Below are 16,655 nucleotides of genomic sequence, written 5' to 3' on the forward strand. Positions count from 1 at the left end.
ACCATGACCGAGCAGTTTCAAAACCTTCAGCTCCAGTGAACAGACTGCAATACACATTTGTGTTGTTGAAATCAAACCCCCAGCTCCCCATCATGCAGATATTTGGTCATGTAAATTATTAATGGCACATTTCAGTCATCATGGAAAATGGCATTTAGTGTTGTATCTAGATTAGCAGAAAGTTCACTGCATCCGAAAAGTCATTTTTGGTTCATATTTTTGGGAACTTTTATTTAAAGATTGCCTTTCCTGATATGTCTGTTTTAGTAACTACTTGCATTCCCGATGTAATAAAAATTCTGGAGCATCTATTCTTATGGCTCTATGTTGTGCCATTCCTTTATTATTTATGCTAGAAGTTTACAAATAAATTGCCAGCAGTCTGCAGTAAAGGTACTGCTGGGTGTTACTAGTTGTACGTGTGTATGTCTCTGTCCAATCAGTGCTGCGGTCAGACTGTGCAGGGACACACCCCCAACTGGTAACACCCAGTTGTACCTTTACTGCAAGCTGCTGGCAATTAATTCATAACTTCTAATAGAAATAATAAAGGAATGGCACAACATAGAGTCATGAGAATAGATGCTCCAATAATAGTTATTACACGGGGAATGCATGTACATAGTTACTACAACAGCCATGTCAGGAGAGGTGACAGGTCCTCTTTATATACAGCATACATCTAACACTAATAGAGTCTGTCACAATGCTATTCTGTCAAATTGTCCCTAAAATACTTACGTGGAGACGTATTGAAGCCAGCACTCATAATAAATTAGGTGCATCCTCTGGCAGTTCGTGCATACGTTTACGACAACCCAGAGCTGCCATCGATTTCTGGCTTCATTAGCACCAAAATTGAAGATAAATTTGTTACTGTCTGTGTGACTTGCAACTATTTATTCAAAAGATGCATTTAAAAAGTTGCAAACACGCAGTTTGCGACTTTTTAACGACACTTTTCAGGCGCAATTATAAATTATAAATCTCCCCATTAGTTTTATGCATACAAAATTCAAACACCAGCCAGTGAGCCATGTGCAGTGCAAAGATGGACACATACACATTAAAGGGGTTTTCCGAGCTAAAGACCTATCTGGTCATCAAAGGATAAGACTGGAGGATATCAGATGTGTGACACCCACACCAATCAGCTGTTTCGATCTGCCATGGTGAGGGAAACTAGACATTGTATGGCGCCTTCTGCTTCCACTCCATACACTGTCAGTTTCTGGCGCTATGGCAGCCTGAAACAGCTAATTGCGGGGGTTTCGATCTGATATTGATGACCTTTCCTGAGAACTCCTTCAATTGGCCGAACCTGCTGGCAATCTAATGTATGGGGGCCTCCTGACTTCTAAGATGGGCAGATGATCCTCTTGTTCTTGGTGGCATAAGCTGTCTCAAGTATTGTCTGGTAGCAGCCTACTCCCCTGTCCCTGTTGATAACACATGCCATGTATGCATGTATATCAGGGACGGAAGGAATAGTTATTGTCCGAATGAGCGTTATGTCCACAGCATTTAATGTGCATGTCCAGCCTAGTCCAGTGCAGGAAGAGACACGAAACAGAGGAAATGCATCAATTTGGTTCATTTTTATTTATTTTTTTACTTTTATATACTTTTACTTCTTTTTGGATCCACTCCTGTGTTTGGCTCTAAAAACTGCATCAAATTCTGCTATAAAATGTACGGTTAACCGCTTATATTATATGACTGATTTCTTCTGCTACTCACAATTCCCACAATTGCTGTGCTACAGAGCAAAAGATTGTTCAGCTATCAGATCTATTTTTCATCTCCACTATTAACACTCAAATTTGACTAAACATTATGTTATTTCTATGGATAGAGGAGATCTCTGGTAGGTCAATAGATTAGATAGGTTAAAACCCAGCCTGTCGTACTACTGTTTCATCTATCTTTGGAAGCTCTGGAGGAACAGAGATCTGACTGTCAGAAACTAAACCTAGGCTTATCACCTAACCCAGTGATGGCGAACCTATGGCACAGGTGCCAGAGGCGGCACTCAGAGCCCTCTCTGTGGGCACCCGCACCCTGGAGAAAGTCTATGGTGTACCAATGTGCCTTAGAATTTGCCTGCCATTTATCAGTGCAGGACATGCTATGAACAGCACAGGCAGCACGTTGAATGTAGGCAGGTTATTATAGCTAAATGATAAAGTACATGGAAGATATATGATATTGGTGTTCAGGTTAAATTGCCGTGTTGGCACTTTGCGATAAATTAGTGGGTTTTGGGTTGCAGTTTGGGCACTCGGTCTCTAAGAGGTTCACCATCACTGACCTAACCAATATATCGTGGCTATCCGTGCATAGGTTCATGTGTGATCAGCAGACGCGGGCCTCAAATGTCTGCACCCAGACAGGGAATCTGGTTATTTGCTTGCAGGATACCATTTCTTCCCAATTTTTGTCAGGTACAGATGTTTATCTACAGTATATTACCTGCCCCCAATGGCATTTGCCAATAAGTGGTTAAAATGAAAGCTCACCTCGATCAAAGGCCATTTTTACATCTTCAATGTGCTCAGTAAAACCCGAGACTCGGTAGAGACCTTCTGACTTTAAGCCTGAAAGTAAAAAGAATAAAATGAGATGTTAATAAACTACATTATTCACACACAATAAGGCTACTTTCACATCTGCCTTTTTCCTTGATCAGGCAGGGTTCTGCAAAAACGCTTCCGTCATGATAATACAACTGGCTGCATTTGTTATAAATGGATCCGGTTGCATTATCTCTAAAATAGCCATGACAGCTCCATCTCTAAGACCATTATAAGTCAATGGGGGACGGATACGTTTTCTTTTGTGTCCGAAAAAACGGATCCGGCATCATTGACTTACATTGTGTGTCATGATCCGTCTTGCTCCGCATCCCATGCCAGACATAAAAACACTGCTTTCAGAGTTTTTCTGTGCGTCATGGGAACGCAACGGAATGCATTCTGGTGCATTCCGCGTGTGCTCGAGCACGATGCTCGAGTAAGTGTATTTAAATCTAATTTAGCCTCTATTTCAATGCAGAAGATCGCTGTACAGTGAAGGAATCCCTCAGTGCAAGTCCGCGTCTTTGGAGTCCCTGCTCTGACTCCATATATAGCTATGTCCATATATGGAGTCAGCGCTTGAGGACACCCCAGTGTATTTAAATCAAAGTTTCTCCATCACAGCCCAGAACACTACACTACACTATATAGCTGCATAGTCAGTCACAAAAAATAAAAATAAAAATGAGACTTCTACTATATAGGTCTCAGTAGAAGTACAGTACAGTAGAAGTCTCAAATTTATTTATATATATATATTTTTTTTAAGTACCTGGCTATGCAGCTGTTATAGCTGAGTGGTTAAGTGCCTTGCCTCTAATACAGAAGGTTGTGAGTTTGAATCCCAGCAGAAACTTTTCTAAAATACAGGCTAAATTAGATTTAAATACACTGGGGTGTCCCCAAGCACTTACTCCGTATATAGACATAGCTATATATGGAGTCAGAGTAGGGACTCCTAAGCCAAACTAGAGTCCCGACACCCTCCCCTCTTCAGAGCAGGGGGTACCTGGGGTTCTTCCATTGTGCTCGGTATAACACCCGAGCATCGCAAAGTGTTCTACTTGAGCACACAAGCACTTTGGTGCTCGATCAACACTAGTGATTATCTATCTATCTATATCCATTCCACCAGCCATATGGCTCAGTCTTTTATTTCAGTCATTTCTAATCTTCCTACAGATAATAATGATAATAATGATGCAGTCAAGCAGGCAAGTCTGCATCCGTACTGAGTATTGCGTGCTCAGCTGGAAAAGTATAGCATTAATCCTGACAATGCAACTCTTTAGTGATATCTAATGTCAGTGTAATGCTAAGAACCACAAGACAACGTAACAGGACTGGAGGCCACCATGGGCACCACAGGGATTTCTGAGCAACCCACAGCCTAATATATACCAGATGCGTATGAGCTAATTTCATAGTTTACAGACGTATAACATTCCTATGCTAATTTTCTTGTTTGGGTCTCTTTCTGTGCTTAGCAGGACAAGCCTGGGGCATCCTCTGATGATGCACACATCAGATCTCATGAGCAATGGTGACCTGATTGTACCGTATACTGAAAAATCCACAACCATTGTGATCGGTGTGCCATCACAGGAATGTGCATACACCTTGTCAGATTACCCAAATACATATCATAATTATGTATCAAAATCTGAGAATATCCTCACAACAAATTTACCTAAGGATCCAAAAGGAATTCAGTTCACTACATTCAATCTTGTGGCTGCTGTAACACAAAAGACTAAGTTGCCCAGAAAACTGGCTGTATCACACAAGATGTGGCCACCTTTAACTTAGCTTTAATTTGGTTAAAGACTCCAATTTTTCAATACAATATTGCCACCTGCTAACAGAACTCTCATTTCAATTCTCATTTTATTAAATTTGTTAACATAACAGACATGTATACAATGGGTTACAAATCACTATGTAGAGAAACAGCATAGGCAAAGTTCCAAACAGATTCAATATATAATAAAGAAGTAATCAGAGGCTGTTCTGCCTTGCAACACAAGCATCAAGGAATCTGTAATGCTGTATAATAAGTAAATTACTGATTGCTCCGAAAAGCATGTTAAGTAGGCACATGTGTAAACTTAAGGAAAGACAAAAACAAAAAAAGAGAGATAGTGGGAAATGGGGGGAAGGTGTCGACTTGGGTCTATAATCATGATAAGTATCATATACAGATATTATATGAACTGGTTACATCTTGACAACCCAGGAGCTTATCTGGAATTATTTCACTGAGTCTAACTCCAATTTCTCTCTCATATGTGTAAGCCACGGTTGGCATATTTCCATTCTTGGTCTCCCAGCCTGCTAGTTCCTCCATACGACATATATTGGCCATTTTTTCATACCACATAGTGATAGTCGGGGGGTAAAGGTCTCTCCACTTCAACGGGATGAGAAGCTTTGCTGCCATGATCATGAGTGTGGCCAGATTTGACTTATCTGGTCTAAAGCGACCTTCTGGCAGCCAGAGTAGCACAAGTGGGGCAGATAGTTTTCATTTAATGGAACATATTTTATTAATCCACTTCTGTCCAAAATGTTCTCATTTTGGGACACAACCACCAGATATGTGATAAGCTACCAGTACCCGATAAGCACCTCCAACAGCAATCCAAAGGTGACAAGTTTATCCGGTGAAGGATCTACTTGGATCGTCTAATGTAATGTTTAGCTCCCATTCCCACTCTTCCAAATAACTAGGTTCGTGGAGGTCGCGCGGTGACAACAGCTGTTTATAAATTAGTGAAAGGCATTTAGGTGGCAGTGAAGTGAAGGCAGTAACACATAGTTTTCTAACCAGAAAGGGTCAGGCACGGTTAGGTGTCTGGATTTTTTTTTAACTTATTGCAGGATAGCTCAAAATACAATTTTTGCTAAATGTTTCCCACTCCACTAGGTTCCCCAGTGATAGCCATATAATAATCCTTATTTGCTTTAGATTGAGATAAGTCTCTTATTATATACCTAGAGACTGACGACAAAATTCTAGGGTCGTTCCACAAGGATCTGTGGCAATACATGGAGTGGGGTTAGTGGAGACAAATGTTTAACGCACTAGATCTATGGCATCTAGAAATGGTACTTCTGGTTAGCTCACACACTAATTCTAGTTTAATTGGCAATGGTGTGTTGTACCATTACAAATATTCTCTATGGCTTCCCAGTAGGGCTCTTTCCATGTCGATATGTATAGGAACCGGATCAGCGAGTGATAGTGTTAACCACCTTTCCAAGTGAATGGCTTGCAAATATGCGTTAATGTCTGGTAAAGAGATACTCCCATGCCTCTTTTTTTTGGTAAGGAGGGAAAAGGGCAACCTGGCTTTTTTGTTAGCCCAGAGGAAGCTACTGATAATCGACTTCAGTTTATCAAGAAATGCACCAGGTACTGAGATTTAAAGTGAACTGAACAGATATAGCAGTTGTGGGAGAATGTAAGTAACCAACACATTCTTTCTTCCCAGCCAGGACATCATGGGCATGGAGTAACCCGCCAAAGAGTCCTGGATTTTTTGTAGTAAGGGAGCATAGTTGAGTTGGAAGAGCAGGTTCGGGTTGGCAGGAACCATAATCCCTAAATACTTAATTGGAGAAGGAGGCGCACTGGCCGCTGGTATTGCCCATATGGCTCACGTAGGTGAGTGTTAGGACCCGAGCTACTTGAGAAACCTTGGCGCGGTGCTCGGGCTCAGACATGTCCTCCATAGTAGGACATGTTGGCTAATCTCTCAATTTTAACATCAGTTTGAGGATTTAGTAAGACCGCAGAGTGCACCTGTCTTTGCTAATATTATGAGAATGTAAGTAAGTAACCAACACATTCTTTCTTCCCAGCCAGGACATCATGGGCATGGAGAAACCCACCAAAGAGGCCTGGATTTTATGTAGTAAGGGAGCATAGTTGAGTTGGAAGAGCAGGTTCGGGTTGACAGGAACCATATTCCCTAAATACTTAATCGCAGTAGGAGGCCATTTGAAAGGGGTCATATCTTTTATTCTCTGCAATTGAGAAGGAGATAGCGAAATTGCCAAGGCTTCAGACTTATCAAAATTAATTTTAAAATTAGAAGCCTTGCCAAATGCCTCAAATATGTCCATCACAAATGGCATGGCTGTCTCCGGATTTGAGATTAGTAAAAATAAATCGTCTGCGAACGCTGCCATTCTGTGGACATAGTTGTTTTTTCTTAGGCCTCTGATGGAGGTGGTTTGTCTAAACTTCAGAAGCAGTGTTTCCAATGTTAGTATAAAGAGCGTAGGGGAGAGTGGGCATCCCTGTCTGGTACCATTTCTAATGACAAAGGAGTCCGACTTTGTACCGTTTACTAGTATGCAAGCTGTAGGGGAGGAGTATAGTGTGAAGATAGCATTTATAAACCTATCTGGAAACCCGAAAGATTCAAGAGTTCGATGCATAAATTGCCAGTTTACTCTATCTGCGTCGGTTCCTAACAGAACTAGGGGCCCTTTTTTGGCTTTAGTGTGGAAAACTGCATGCAAGACTCTGCTAACATTATGTCTGCCCTCCCTACCCGGAACAAATCCCACCTGTTCCTCACCAACTAAACCAGGGAGCAAAGAAGCAATCCTGTGGCTCAGCAGTTTGGCCCACCACTTCAGATCCGTGTTAAGGAGAGAAATGGGTCTGTAGCTACCACATAACACCTGATCTTTCCCCTCTTTGTGGATGATGGTGATGTGAGCTTCCTGGGTTTGGGCAGGGAGGGCTAAACCCTGCAGTAGGTCATTACAGAGCCTTACAAAATATGGGGTCAGAATATTTCTGAACTTCTTATAATAGTAGATAGGGTACCCATCTGGGCCTGGACTTTTGCCTGAAAGGTATAGTGCAGAGAATCTTATCTACCTCCTCTAATGTGAAGAGCTGTAGGAGCTTGGCCTTGTTGTATGCAGATAAAGTGGATATTGTAATAGATTGGAGAAATGAGTCAATACATGTGTTTAAATGGTATTGGTTTGAGCCTAACTTTGGGTCCTATTTCTCTAAATTGTAAAGAGTTGTGTAGAATTTACAGAACTATTTTGCTATGGCAGGTGTGGTAGTGAGTCTATTACCTTATTTAGTCTTTAGTCTTAATTGCATGGACAAATGTTTTGCTTCTTTGTGAGCGTAGTAAGTTAGACATCAGTTTAGAGCCTTTATCCCCAAGGGAGTAGTACTTGAAACGCAGTGATTGCATTATTTTGGCTGTTTTAATATTTAAGAGGTCCTTAACCTGAAGACATGGAGATATAAGCGTGTTTTGTAATTCAGTAGTTTGATTTGTCTTATGTAAGGTTTCTAAGGTAGACATTTGTAGTAGTAGAGAGTCCAGCTGCTGGGTTCTTTGCTTCTTTATTCTAGTTCTAAAACTGATCAATTCCCCTCTAATAACTGCCTTGTGGGCCTCCCATATTATAGGCATGGGAATTTGAGGACTATCATTCCCACTTAAATAGTCTGAGTTTTTGTTCTATATAATCCCTATTAACCTCCTCCCCCAAAAGTGTAGTGTTGAGACGCCACATCCATACTCTAGGCGGGAGATCTTGTAACGTCACTTGTATTGTGACTGGAGCATGGTCTGAAATTTTGAAGGTACCTATGCTTGCACTCACAATAGAAGGAAGTGATCCGTTAGAGATGTTTAAATAGTCTAAACCCTGGTAAGTACCATGGGTTTTTGGAGGTGGAGTCTATGGTATGATCCATAGCCAGGTTGAAGTCTCCACCTAGTATCAACAGACCTTCTGTGAATGCCTGGATGGCACCCAACGTCTGGAAAAACCACTCAACCTGCTTAACATTGGAGGCATATATGTTAACCATAGTGATCGTTTTATTTAAGATCTTACCCTTGACAAACAGGTAGAGTCCAAGTGGTTCTGCCAATTTGGCTGTCACAGTAAATGGTATATTTTTACCAATGCCAATTGACACGCCTCTAACTGCAGAGGAGTAAGTGGCGTGGTACCAGACGGGGAAGCACTTACTAATCACATTAGGTTCCTGATATGAGTCTCTTGTAGAAAGACTATGTCAGCACCCTCTCTTTTGAGGGTATGATATACAGTAGTTGACTTCTTTTTTGAGGTATATTCATCCCATTAACATTCAATGAGTAGATTGTGACCTTAGCCATAGCACCTGTCAGACAGAAGGCTATCCAGCCACAACCAGTTCATAAGATTCCAAGTAGACACAAGACGAAAAACAGGGGTAAGTATAAGTATAAACAAGGAGGAAGGGCTCAGAGGCCCTTACGACGCAGACCTGCGTGAAAATGCAGTAACAATCAAAGTGTATGAGGCCAGGGAGGGGGACATAGGTGAAAGAGTCTAGGTAGAACCAGGGATTCCACACACCCAGCCTATGCAAAATATAACAGAACCTATTCATATCAAGGCACATAGAAACATTTAACTATGAGGTCAATAAGGAAGGGCTTCCGCCTGACTGGGAAGGGGGGGGGGGGGGTATTAAATGGCCCAAACAAGTGAAACACTACTGTCTAGGCAATTTCCACATCCCTCAACTGGTTCACCAGCCGAGAGAAGTGGGCCTTATAGGGCTCTAACTGAGGATAGCTGAATCTCAAATCACTGCCAGATTGAACTTTGACAATGAAATAAACATTTTTGTAGGACAGCTATCTTCTAGAATAAAACAATAGGCCCACACCTGGTGGTGTGGTTATCTATCAAACCCTTGTCTCCTTTATAGGTCACAGCGTCAGTCCATAGGCGTCGTCTTCTTCTTTGGGGGTTTGCTTTTTGAGGATAGGTGCCACGGTGGGAGTGAGGGCAGCTGGGGGAGATCTTCTGCAGCTGCAAGGGTATGTCCAGGGGTGGCATCTTTAGTGCTTCCCAAATGTTAGGTAAGTCGTCACAAAGTTATCTGTCGGCCCTGGATTGTAGTGCTGAGGCTAAAGGGGAAAAGTAATCTCATAGGCAACTTCTTAGCTCACAATACCGCTGTTAAGGGACGGAGGATCCTGCGTTTAGCAAGTGTGCTGGCTGTTAAGTCCTCAAAGATCAGGATCTTGTGATTATCCAGGAGGATGTCATCCATTTCCCTTGCTTTTTTGAGTATGTTTGCTGTATCTAGGTAAATTAAAAGAGTGCAGACTGTGTCTTTTGGTGGGTCTCCCATCGGGGTTTAGGCTTAAGAGCTCTCTGAGCCCTTTTGATAGTGATGGCGGCCGCACGTGTCTGACCCACCAGCAGAGAAAAGATCTGGTGTACACACTCTGTTAGCTCTTCAGCTGGGACGGATTCCAGGATCCCTCTAATCCTCACATTCTTCCTATGTCCTCTATTTTCCTGGTCTTCCAGGCAAAGATAAGCTGTGTTTAACTGTGTACATAGAGATTGTAACTGGGTTTTCAACCCCCTGTTATGCTATACAATTGCTGTTTGAGAGTTTTCGAGTGCTTCAACTCTGTTCCCCATCTGCTGTACCTCCATCTTTATATCGGCTAACTCCTTCATGACTGGAGATAACGCTTGCGACAAGGAGTGTTTAAAGAAGGATCTCGTAATTGGCAGCGGGTCAGCTTCACCTTGTTTGTCTGAGTAAGCGCAGGAGCTTCCTCCATCCAAATCTTTCTCATGTGCTTCAGAGCGTGCTTCGACCACCACCATTTTCTTCCGCCTAACTGGAGAAGACAGCACCTTAGTCAGGTACTTTGACAAGTCTCCTTGTGATTTCTGGGCTCTCGGCGTGCAGTCCGACTCTTTGCCTTTCTCTTTAGTTAGCTTGCCCATGCTTGAACAGGTTGTTCGGCTAAAAAGTTATATGGCCGGGTGTTGCGGTGAAGAGCTCAAAGCTAAGCGTCCACCACCATGCTCTGCTAGCTCCGCCTCCCGCTAACAGAACTCTTGACAATTCACAAAACAACCACTGGGTGGCTACATATAGGATAGACATCTCATGACACGATATAGCAAATTATGTATTTTTAAAAAAGCTGGTCATCTCTCACCACACATCTCGAGGTAAAAAAAAAAGCTAAGGAAGAACACATCTCTACAACAATTTTTTTAGGGTGGGTCATTTAAGGAATGTTACACTGGCTCAACATCGGCTTACCTCAACGCCCTGTTACTAATCTACTGTTAAACATTTCAAATCAATTTAGGCTGAAGGTTTCAGTTGTCTTAGAGAAACAGCAATATAACTTTAGAGCAAAGGTTCCCCAACCTTTCCAAGTTCTTGGGCCATGTTGTGTAGCCACACTGGATATTGAAAATAAAGTCTATCACAGATATGACTGAGTTACATGTTTCGTACTCTAGTGTTAACTGCCAATGATACTGTTTGACCCGACAGCCATTCTTCAATATCACTTTGACATCACAGATAATAATATTAAAGGACTTTTCCTATCTGGGACATTTATGGAATGTGCCATTCCGTACTGCTGTGTGTCATATGGACTGTTATAGGTGGGGCTTACAGCCTTATCTCTCCCACTACCTGAGTGATTTCACTATGGAGGTATGTGGGAGCTTGGCTGTAAGTTGTATCTTAGCACCTCTCAGATTGGGTTCACACACCATAGGTAGTCTAGTGGTAGGAATCCATGCCACGCTGAGATACCTTGACGGTGGTGCGAAAGGGCTCCGATGTGTTCCTGACAGGAATACATTGGCTAAAGTCTCAGTTCTTAATATCAGCTTGAGGGATTAGCCAGTATTTTCAGTTGCATATCGTTGTGGTGCACCTTTCGCTGTGATTTATATATTTATACATTTATGGAACAGCCACAGGATTTGAAATAAATGTTTGATGGGTGCGGGTTCCACCTCTGCTGCTATGTCATAAATCAGTTCCCGTTGTGTCGGGCTCTCCAATCATTTCAATACCATTTCTGAAAATAGCCAAGTCAGCACACTCAGCTATTTCGCTATTGAACTGAATGGAGAGAGCCACGAATGCATGACAACCTCTGTATTCCCAACCGGGTGTGACATGGTCTCGTTCTTGAGATAAGAGAGGGTCCTAGAGGTGGGACCCATACTTATTGTACATTTATGCCATATATTGTAGATGTGCCATGAATGTCCCTGAAGGGGGATACCCCTGTAAGAGCTGCCACCAGCTGGGTAGTCAGCAAATACAGCTTTGGGGCACAGGTTGGGGAACACTGCGTCAATGTATAATGCACAATGCATTCGAGCCTCATGTCGGAAGTATATATCAGGAAGATTTCATGTGGATAAGCCAGAAATGTGTATGATAAGAAACCCCATTAAGGTAGTGAGAGCTGACTTTTGCATTGGGCTTTAGTCGGTTTACATGATGCACACATAGCACTGTTAGGTGTGCAATATTTTAGAAAGGAAACTTCACCAGTATTCATGCTCTTGCTTACACTAGAATTAGGACAGTGTTTGAAGTGCAAAACAATAGACAAAGTTATACAATACAGTAAAAAGGTTACATTGTGTAACATTCATTTTTTTCATATGAAAAGGACTATTGAGAAAAGTCACAAGTTTCGCTGTAACTCATGCTACGTGTTTACTTTTCCCAGCAATAATTAAGCAGTTGTGTTTTAAGACTTTTGTAAGACACCATGTTATAGTGATTACAGGGATTAATACTGCAATGATTTACAGCGTGAGCTAATCCTCAGGATTCCAGGCACAAGTCCTATGGAAATCACTGGAGGATCTATTATGTGCATCTGAAATAAGTCTGAAATAAGTGACAGGGCTTTATTGATGGTACCCACTCAGGAGCCGGGTGCTTACTTTTTTACACAGCAGATACCCGGGGGCAGAGTATGCGATCAATGATAATGATAATCACAGACTTTTAACCCTTCAGATGCCGTTATCAATTGCAACTATCTGAGTGGTCTTCTCCCAGGAGCGTTGTGCTCCCGGGGACTGAGACAGCATCCCCGCACAGAGATTTCTAAAGGTTCTAAAGGCTGTCATAGCGAAGTTCTGATCAAGCCCTGCCCATGGCAAGGCTTCGTAGTAACGTAGTATATCTCTCTAGGGATACTTAAAGTAATAAAAAAATAAAAAATGTATAAAAAAAATAAAACAAAATTAAAAGATATAAAATTCTAAACATTAGCATAACTGCATACCAAAATATAAAAATATTTGTCCTGTACGGTGAATGGAAAAAAAATCTAAATGGTCAATTCATCGTTTTTGGTCATTTCACCTTCCAAAAAATGTAATAAAACATGATCAAAAATTCCTACACACTCCATAATGACAAACTATAAAAATGTGGCATCACAGTAATCCTACTGACCCGGAGAATGAAGGTAACAGGTCAGTTTTACCACATAAAAAAACTAAACCAATAAAACTATGGTGGAACTGCATTTTTTTTTTCCAGTTCCACCACATTTAAATTTTTTTCTACCTTCCTACTACATTGTATGGAATAGCAAATGGTGCCATTAAAAAGTAAAGCTTGTCCCACAAAAATCAAGGCTATGTGAATGAAAGAATAAAAAAATTTATGGATCCGGGAAACCAGGGAGGAAAATATGAAAACAGAAAAATGAATATTACTCCATGTTGGTTAATTTTGGCAATTTCGTTGTGTACTTTCAGTGTTTAAAGCTTTTAACACCATAATTTTTCTGTTTATGGGACAATTGGTCAATTTGAGAAACTGTGGGTATATGTTGAATCACTTATCATTTTTAACAAAAGAAAAATTGGACTCATTTATTAAATAAGATACAGTGAGGAACAGAAGTATTTGAACACCCTGTGATTTTGCAAGTTCTCCCACTTAGAAATCATGCTACAGTCTGAAATTCAAATTGTAGGTGCATTCCCACTCAGAGAGACAGAATAAAAATATAAAAAAAATCTGGAAATTACATTGTATGATTTTAAAAGAATTTATTTGTCTTGCACTGCTGAACATAAGTATTTGAACACCTGAGAAAAAATTTTTTTTTTTTTTGTTCATGGTAATGCAAACGGATCCGTTCTGAACGGATCTAAGCGTTTGCATTATAGGTGCGGATCCATCTGTGGAGATACCAGACGGATCCACTCCGAACGCAAGTGTGAAAGTAGCCTTATCTTGGTGATTTACTAAATGGTTAGATGGTATTATTTCAATAGACAAGTAGAAATTGCAATGAACATAGATGAGCATAAAAGGTCTGAGTTATGTTTGCATTCAATACATAAAATAAGTCAAATAATTTTCCAAACCTCGGCTTTCAATCTCTTGGATGCACATTTCCACAACCATTGGCCTTGGCGTATTGTGTGCTTTCACCAGTGTGGTAAGGTCACAGCTGTACACTTTCTTGATGCGCTTGAGGTCTGGCTGGCAGTCATTGGGCACATACTTAGAACACTGTTTATGTACATTCAACCCACAGTCTGCAAATCAGAAAAAAGCAATGAGCGAAAGCAACAAAGGCATGCTAATAACGTCATGACTATATCACAGTATATGTGTCTACAGTTGATAAAATCCATGCAATGCTTAAAAAAAACTGCACATTAATATAAAACAGATTCAGATAGCATCAACATATATGGCAAAATGATGAGAGACTCCAAGATATTTTTCAGAATATTGTACGCCCATCATATCCCTGCGTGTAGCTTGGAGGACAGAAATAGCTATGTACTGTAGGCAGCCTTGTGCTCAGGATCACATAGACAGGGACGTACACAGATCTCATGGTGCCCCATAGCAAAAATGATCATTGGCCCCCTTGCACCACCAATTTCCCAGTGCACATGCATCCAACACTCCCAGGCAATGTGGAACGCAAAGCACAATGCCCCAGATTTCTGACAAATTTACAATTTGTTATATTAAAGAGGACCTTTCACCGATTATGACACTGTGAACTAAGAATACAAACATGGAGAGCGGCGCCCGGGGATCTCACTGCACTTACTATTATCCCTGGGCGCCGCTCTGTTCTCCCGCTATGCCCTCCTGGTATCTCCGGCCACTAAGTTATAGTAAGGCTGAGATTTCAGTCACTAAGTTATGGTAGGCGGAGTCTGCCCTTGTTCTGCTCTAGCGCTGGCCAATCGCAGCGCAGAGCTCACAGCCTGGGAGGTTATTTTCTCCCAGGCTGTGAGCTCTGCAATGCGATTGGCCAGCGCTACAGAAGAACAAGGGCAGACTCCGCCTACCATAACTTAGTGACCGGAGATACCGGAGGGCATAGCAGGAGAACGGAGCGGCGCCCGGGGATAATAGTAAGTGCAGTGAGATCCCCGGGCGCCGCTCTCCATGTCTGTATCACTTAGTTCACAGTGTCATAATCGGTGAAAGGTCCTCTTTAAGCTGAAGAAAAACTTCACTTAGCCTCACCCATTTTATCAAACTTTTGTGCTGGAAAAAGTGGAACAGGTGTGTCAATAACACAACGCTTATCTTGAATAGTAAGTTTCTTGATGTATTTACAACTGGCATAAATACACTGATAAATCTGCTTCACTTCATATATTACAAAGATGTCTACCTGTAGCTACCACTAGGGGGAGCTCAGTGCACAGGAGTTTATACAGTGCAATGGAAGTTGTAATAATGTCTTTGTACTGAGCTCCCCCAAGTGGCGGCTGCCTGAAAATGCTGAATTTTCAATTCAGAATGGAAGGAGAGAAGAAAGATCAGTGCCGGGCCCCCTTTACGGCCCGGGCCCTGTAACAGTCACTTGGTCTGCCTTTATTTAAGGCAGTGTTTCCCAACCAGTGTGCCTCCAGCTGTTGCAAAACTACAACTCCCAGCATGCTGGGAGTTGTAGTTTTGCAACAGCTGGAGGCACACTGGTTGGGAAACACTGATTTAAGGTATGCCACTGGACACAGCTAAAGCATAGACTTCTTCTCCCTACTACCACAATGTCTCAGAGCATCTCTCAGTTGTATCATTTAGACAGACTTTATATTAAAAAAGCATGCTGATATGGGCTTAATAATTACACATTATATAAGTGGTGTTCAATGGTGGGCTGAAATTAAAGAGGGCCTGTCACCTCTCCTGACATGTCTGTTTCAGTAACTATTTGCATTTCCCATGCAATTGTTCTTGAGCAATAATTGTTGAGTATCTTGGACCTGCCTCTTGGACCTGCACCCCTAGGCGCCATATCCAGGCGGAGAAAGAAAGGTGAGGTGGCCATTCATGTTATGAATGGACTACGGTAAGTTCACAGTCAATAATTAAACGCCATTCTACTTGAAAGGAATGTGTCATCAGAAAATGACCTATTGTTTAAATCCAGTTTTGATGTTAAATATATATTTTTAGAGTTTTTTGGTAAACTTTTTACCAATTTTCCATGTCCCTATAATATTTCAAATAAGATCCAAAAATCATGCAGTTTTCACACTGGCCATTAGGGTTAGAATATGTCAAGAGATTTGTTGTTTGAGAGCGGCCACATAGGCCATAGACACAACACATTGTAGGGGACATCATTCACCTCTAGATTTTTCTAGTCATGCTGTGTGACCTGTGTAGAGCTCAGGGAGCTTATAAGCTGTGAAATCGCCTATTGTCAATGGTGGACCCCGTGTTGTCTATACAGAGGTGATATCTGTCATTGTAGTTCTGCCAGTACTGAAAAGTTACTGATGTTCACTAGCTTGGTGACTGATAGGATGCTACTCAACAGCCTTCCCCTAAATGACCTGCCGTTACCTTTCATGGGTAGATTGGCATAAAAAAGAGGGCAGTGGCTGCTTTGTTGTACAAATCTGAAAAAATTAAGTACATTTTCAGGATTTATTTTTTTAAATCTCAGATTACTGTTTTGGAAATCTGCTTTGTATTAGAAAACATCCCACCCATGACCACAGCTTTATCTCAGATGTCTTCTGCTCTGACAAGTACTGAAGCTTGCACATATATGAATGGCTCTTAAAGGATAACTGTCATATATATTTTCTTTATATAATTGGATTTGTCCTCATTACGTTTACATTAGTGTTTATACTTTTGGCTAGGTATTAAATTACCATGTAATTTCTGCATGTCCAGTCCTCCCTCTGGCATTTTAACTTTGCCGCTTAAAGAGCGTTGTT

General features: G+C 41.5%; 1 protein-coding gene across 1 annotated transcript in view; it reads right to left on the bottom strand.

Annotated features, from left to right (window-relative positions):
- LOC122939451 (beta-chimaerin-like) overlaps positions 1 to 16,655 on the bottom strand; it is a 31,792-nt gene that overhangs the window by 13,901 nt on the left and 1,236 nt on the right. The window contains exons 2-3 of the mRNA XM_044295522.1: positions 13,812 to 13,985; positions 2,520 to 2,597 (exon numbers count right to left, since the gene is read on the bottom strand). Of these exons, the coding sequence (XP_044151457.1) occupies positions 2,520 to 2,597; positions 13,812 to 13,985 (252 nt within the window). The remainder of the gene's footprint in view (positions 1 to 2,519; positions 2,598 to 13,811; positions 13,986 to 16,655) is intronic.

Source organism: Bufo gargarizans, chromosome 5, assembly GCF_014858855.1.
Source record: "Bufo gargarizans isolate SCDJY-AF-19 chromosome 5, ASM1485885v1, whole genome shotgun sequence".
In the NCBI taxonomy this organism is placed as follows: Eukaryota; Metazoa; Chordata; class Amphibia; order Anura; family Bufonidae; genus Bufo; species Bufo gargarizans.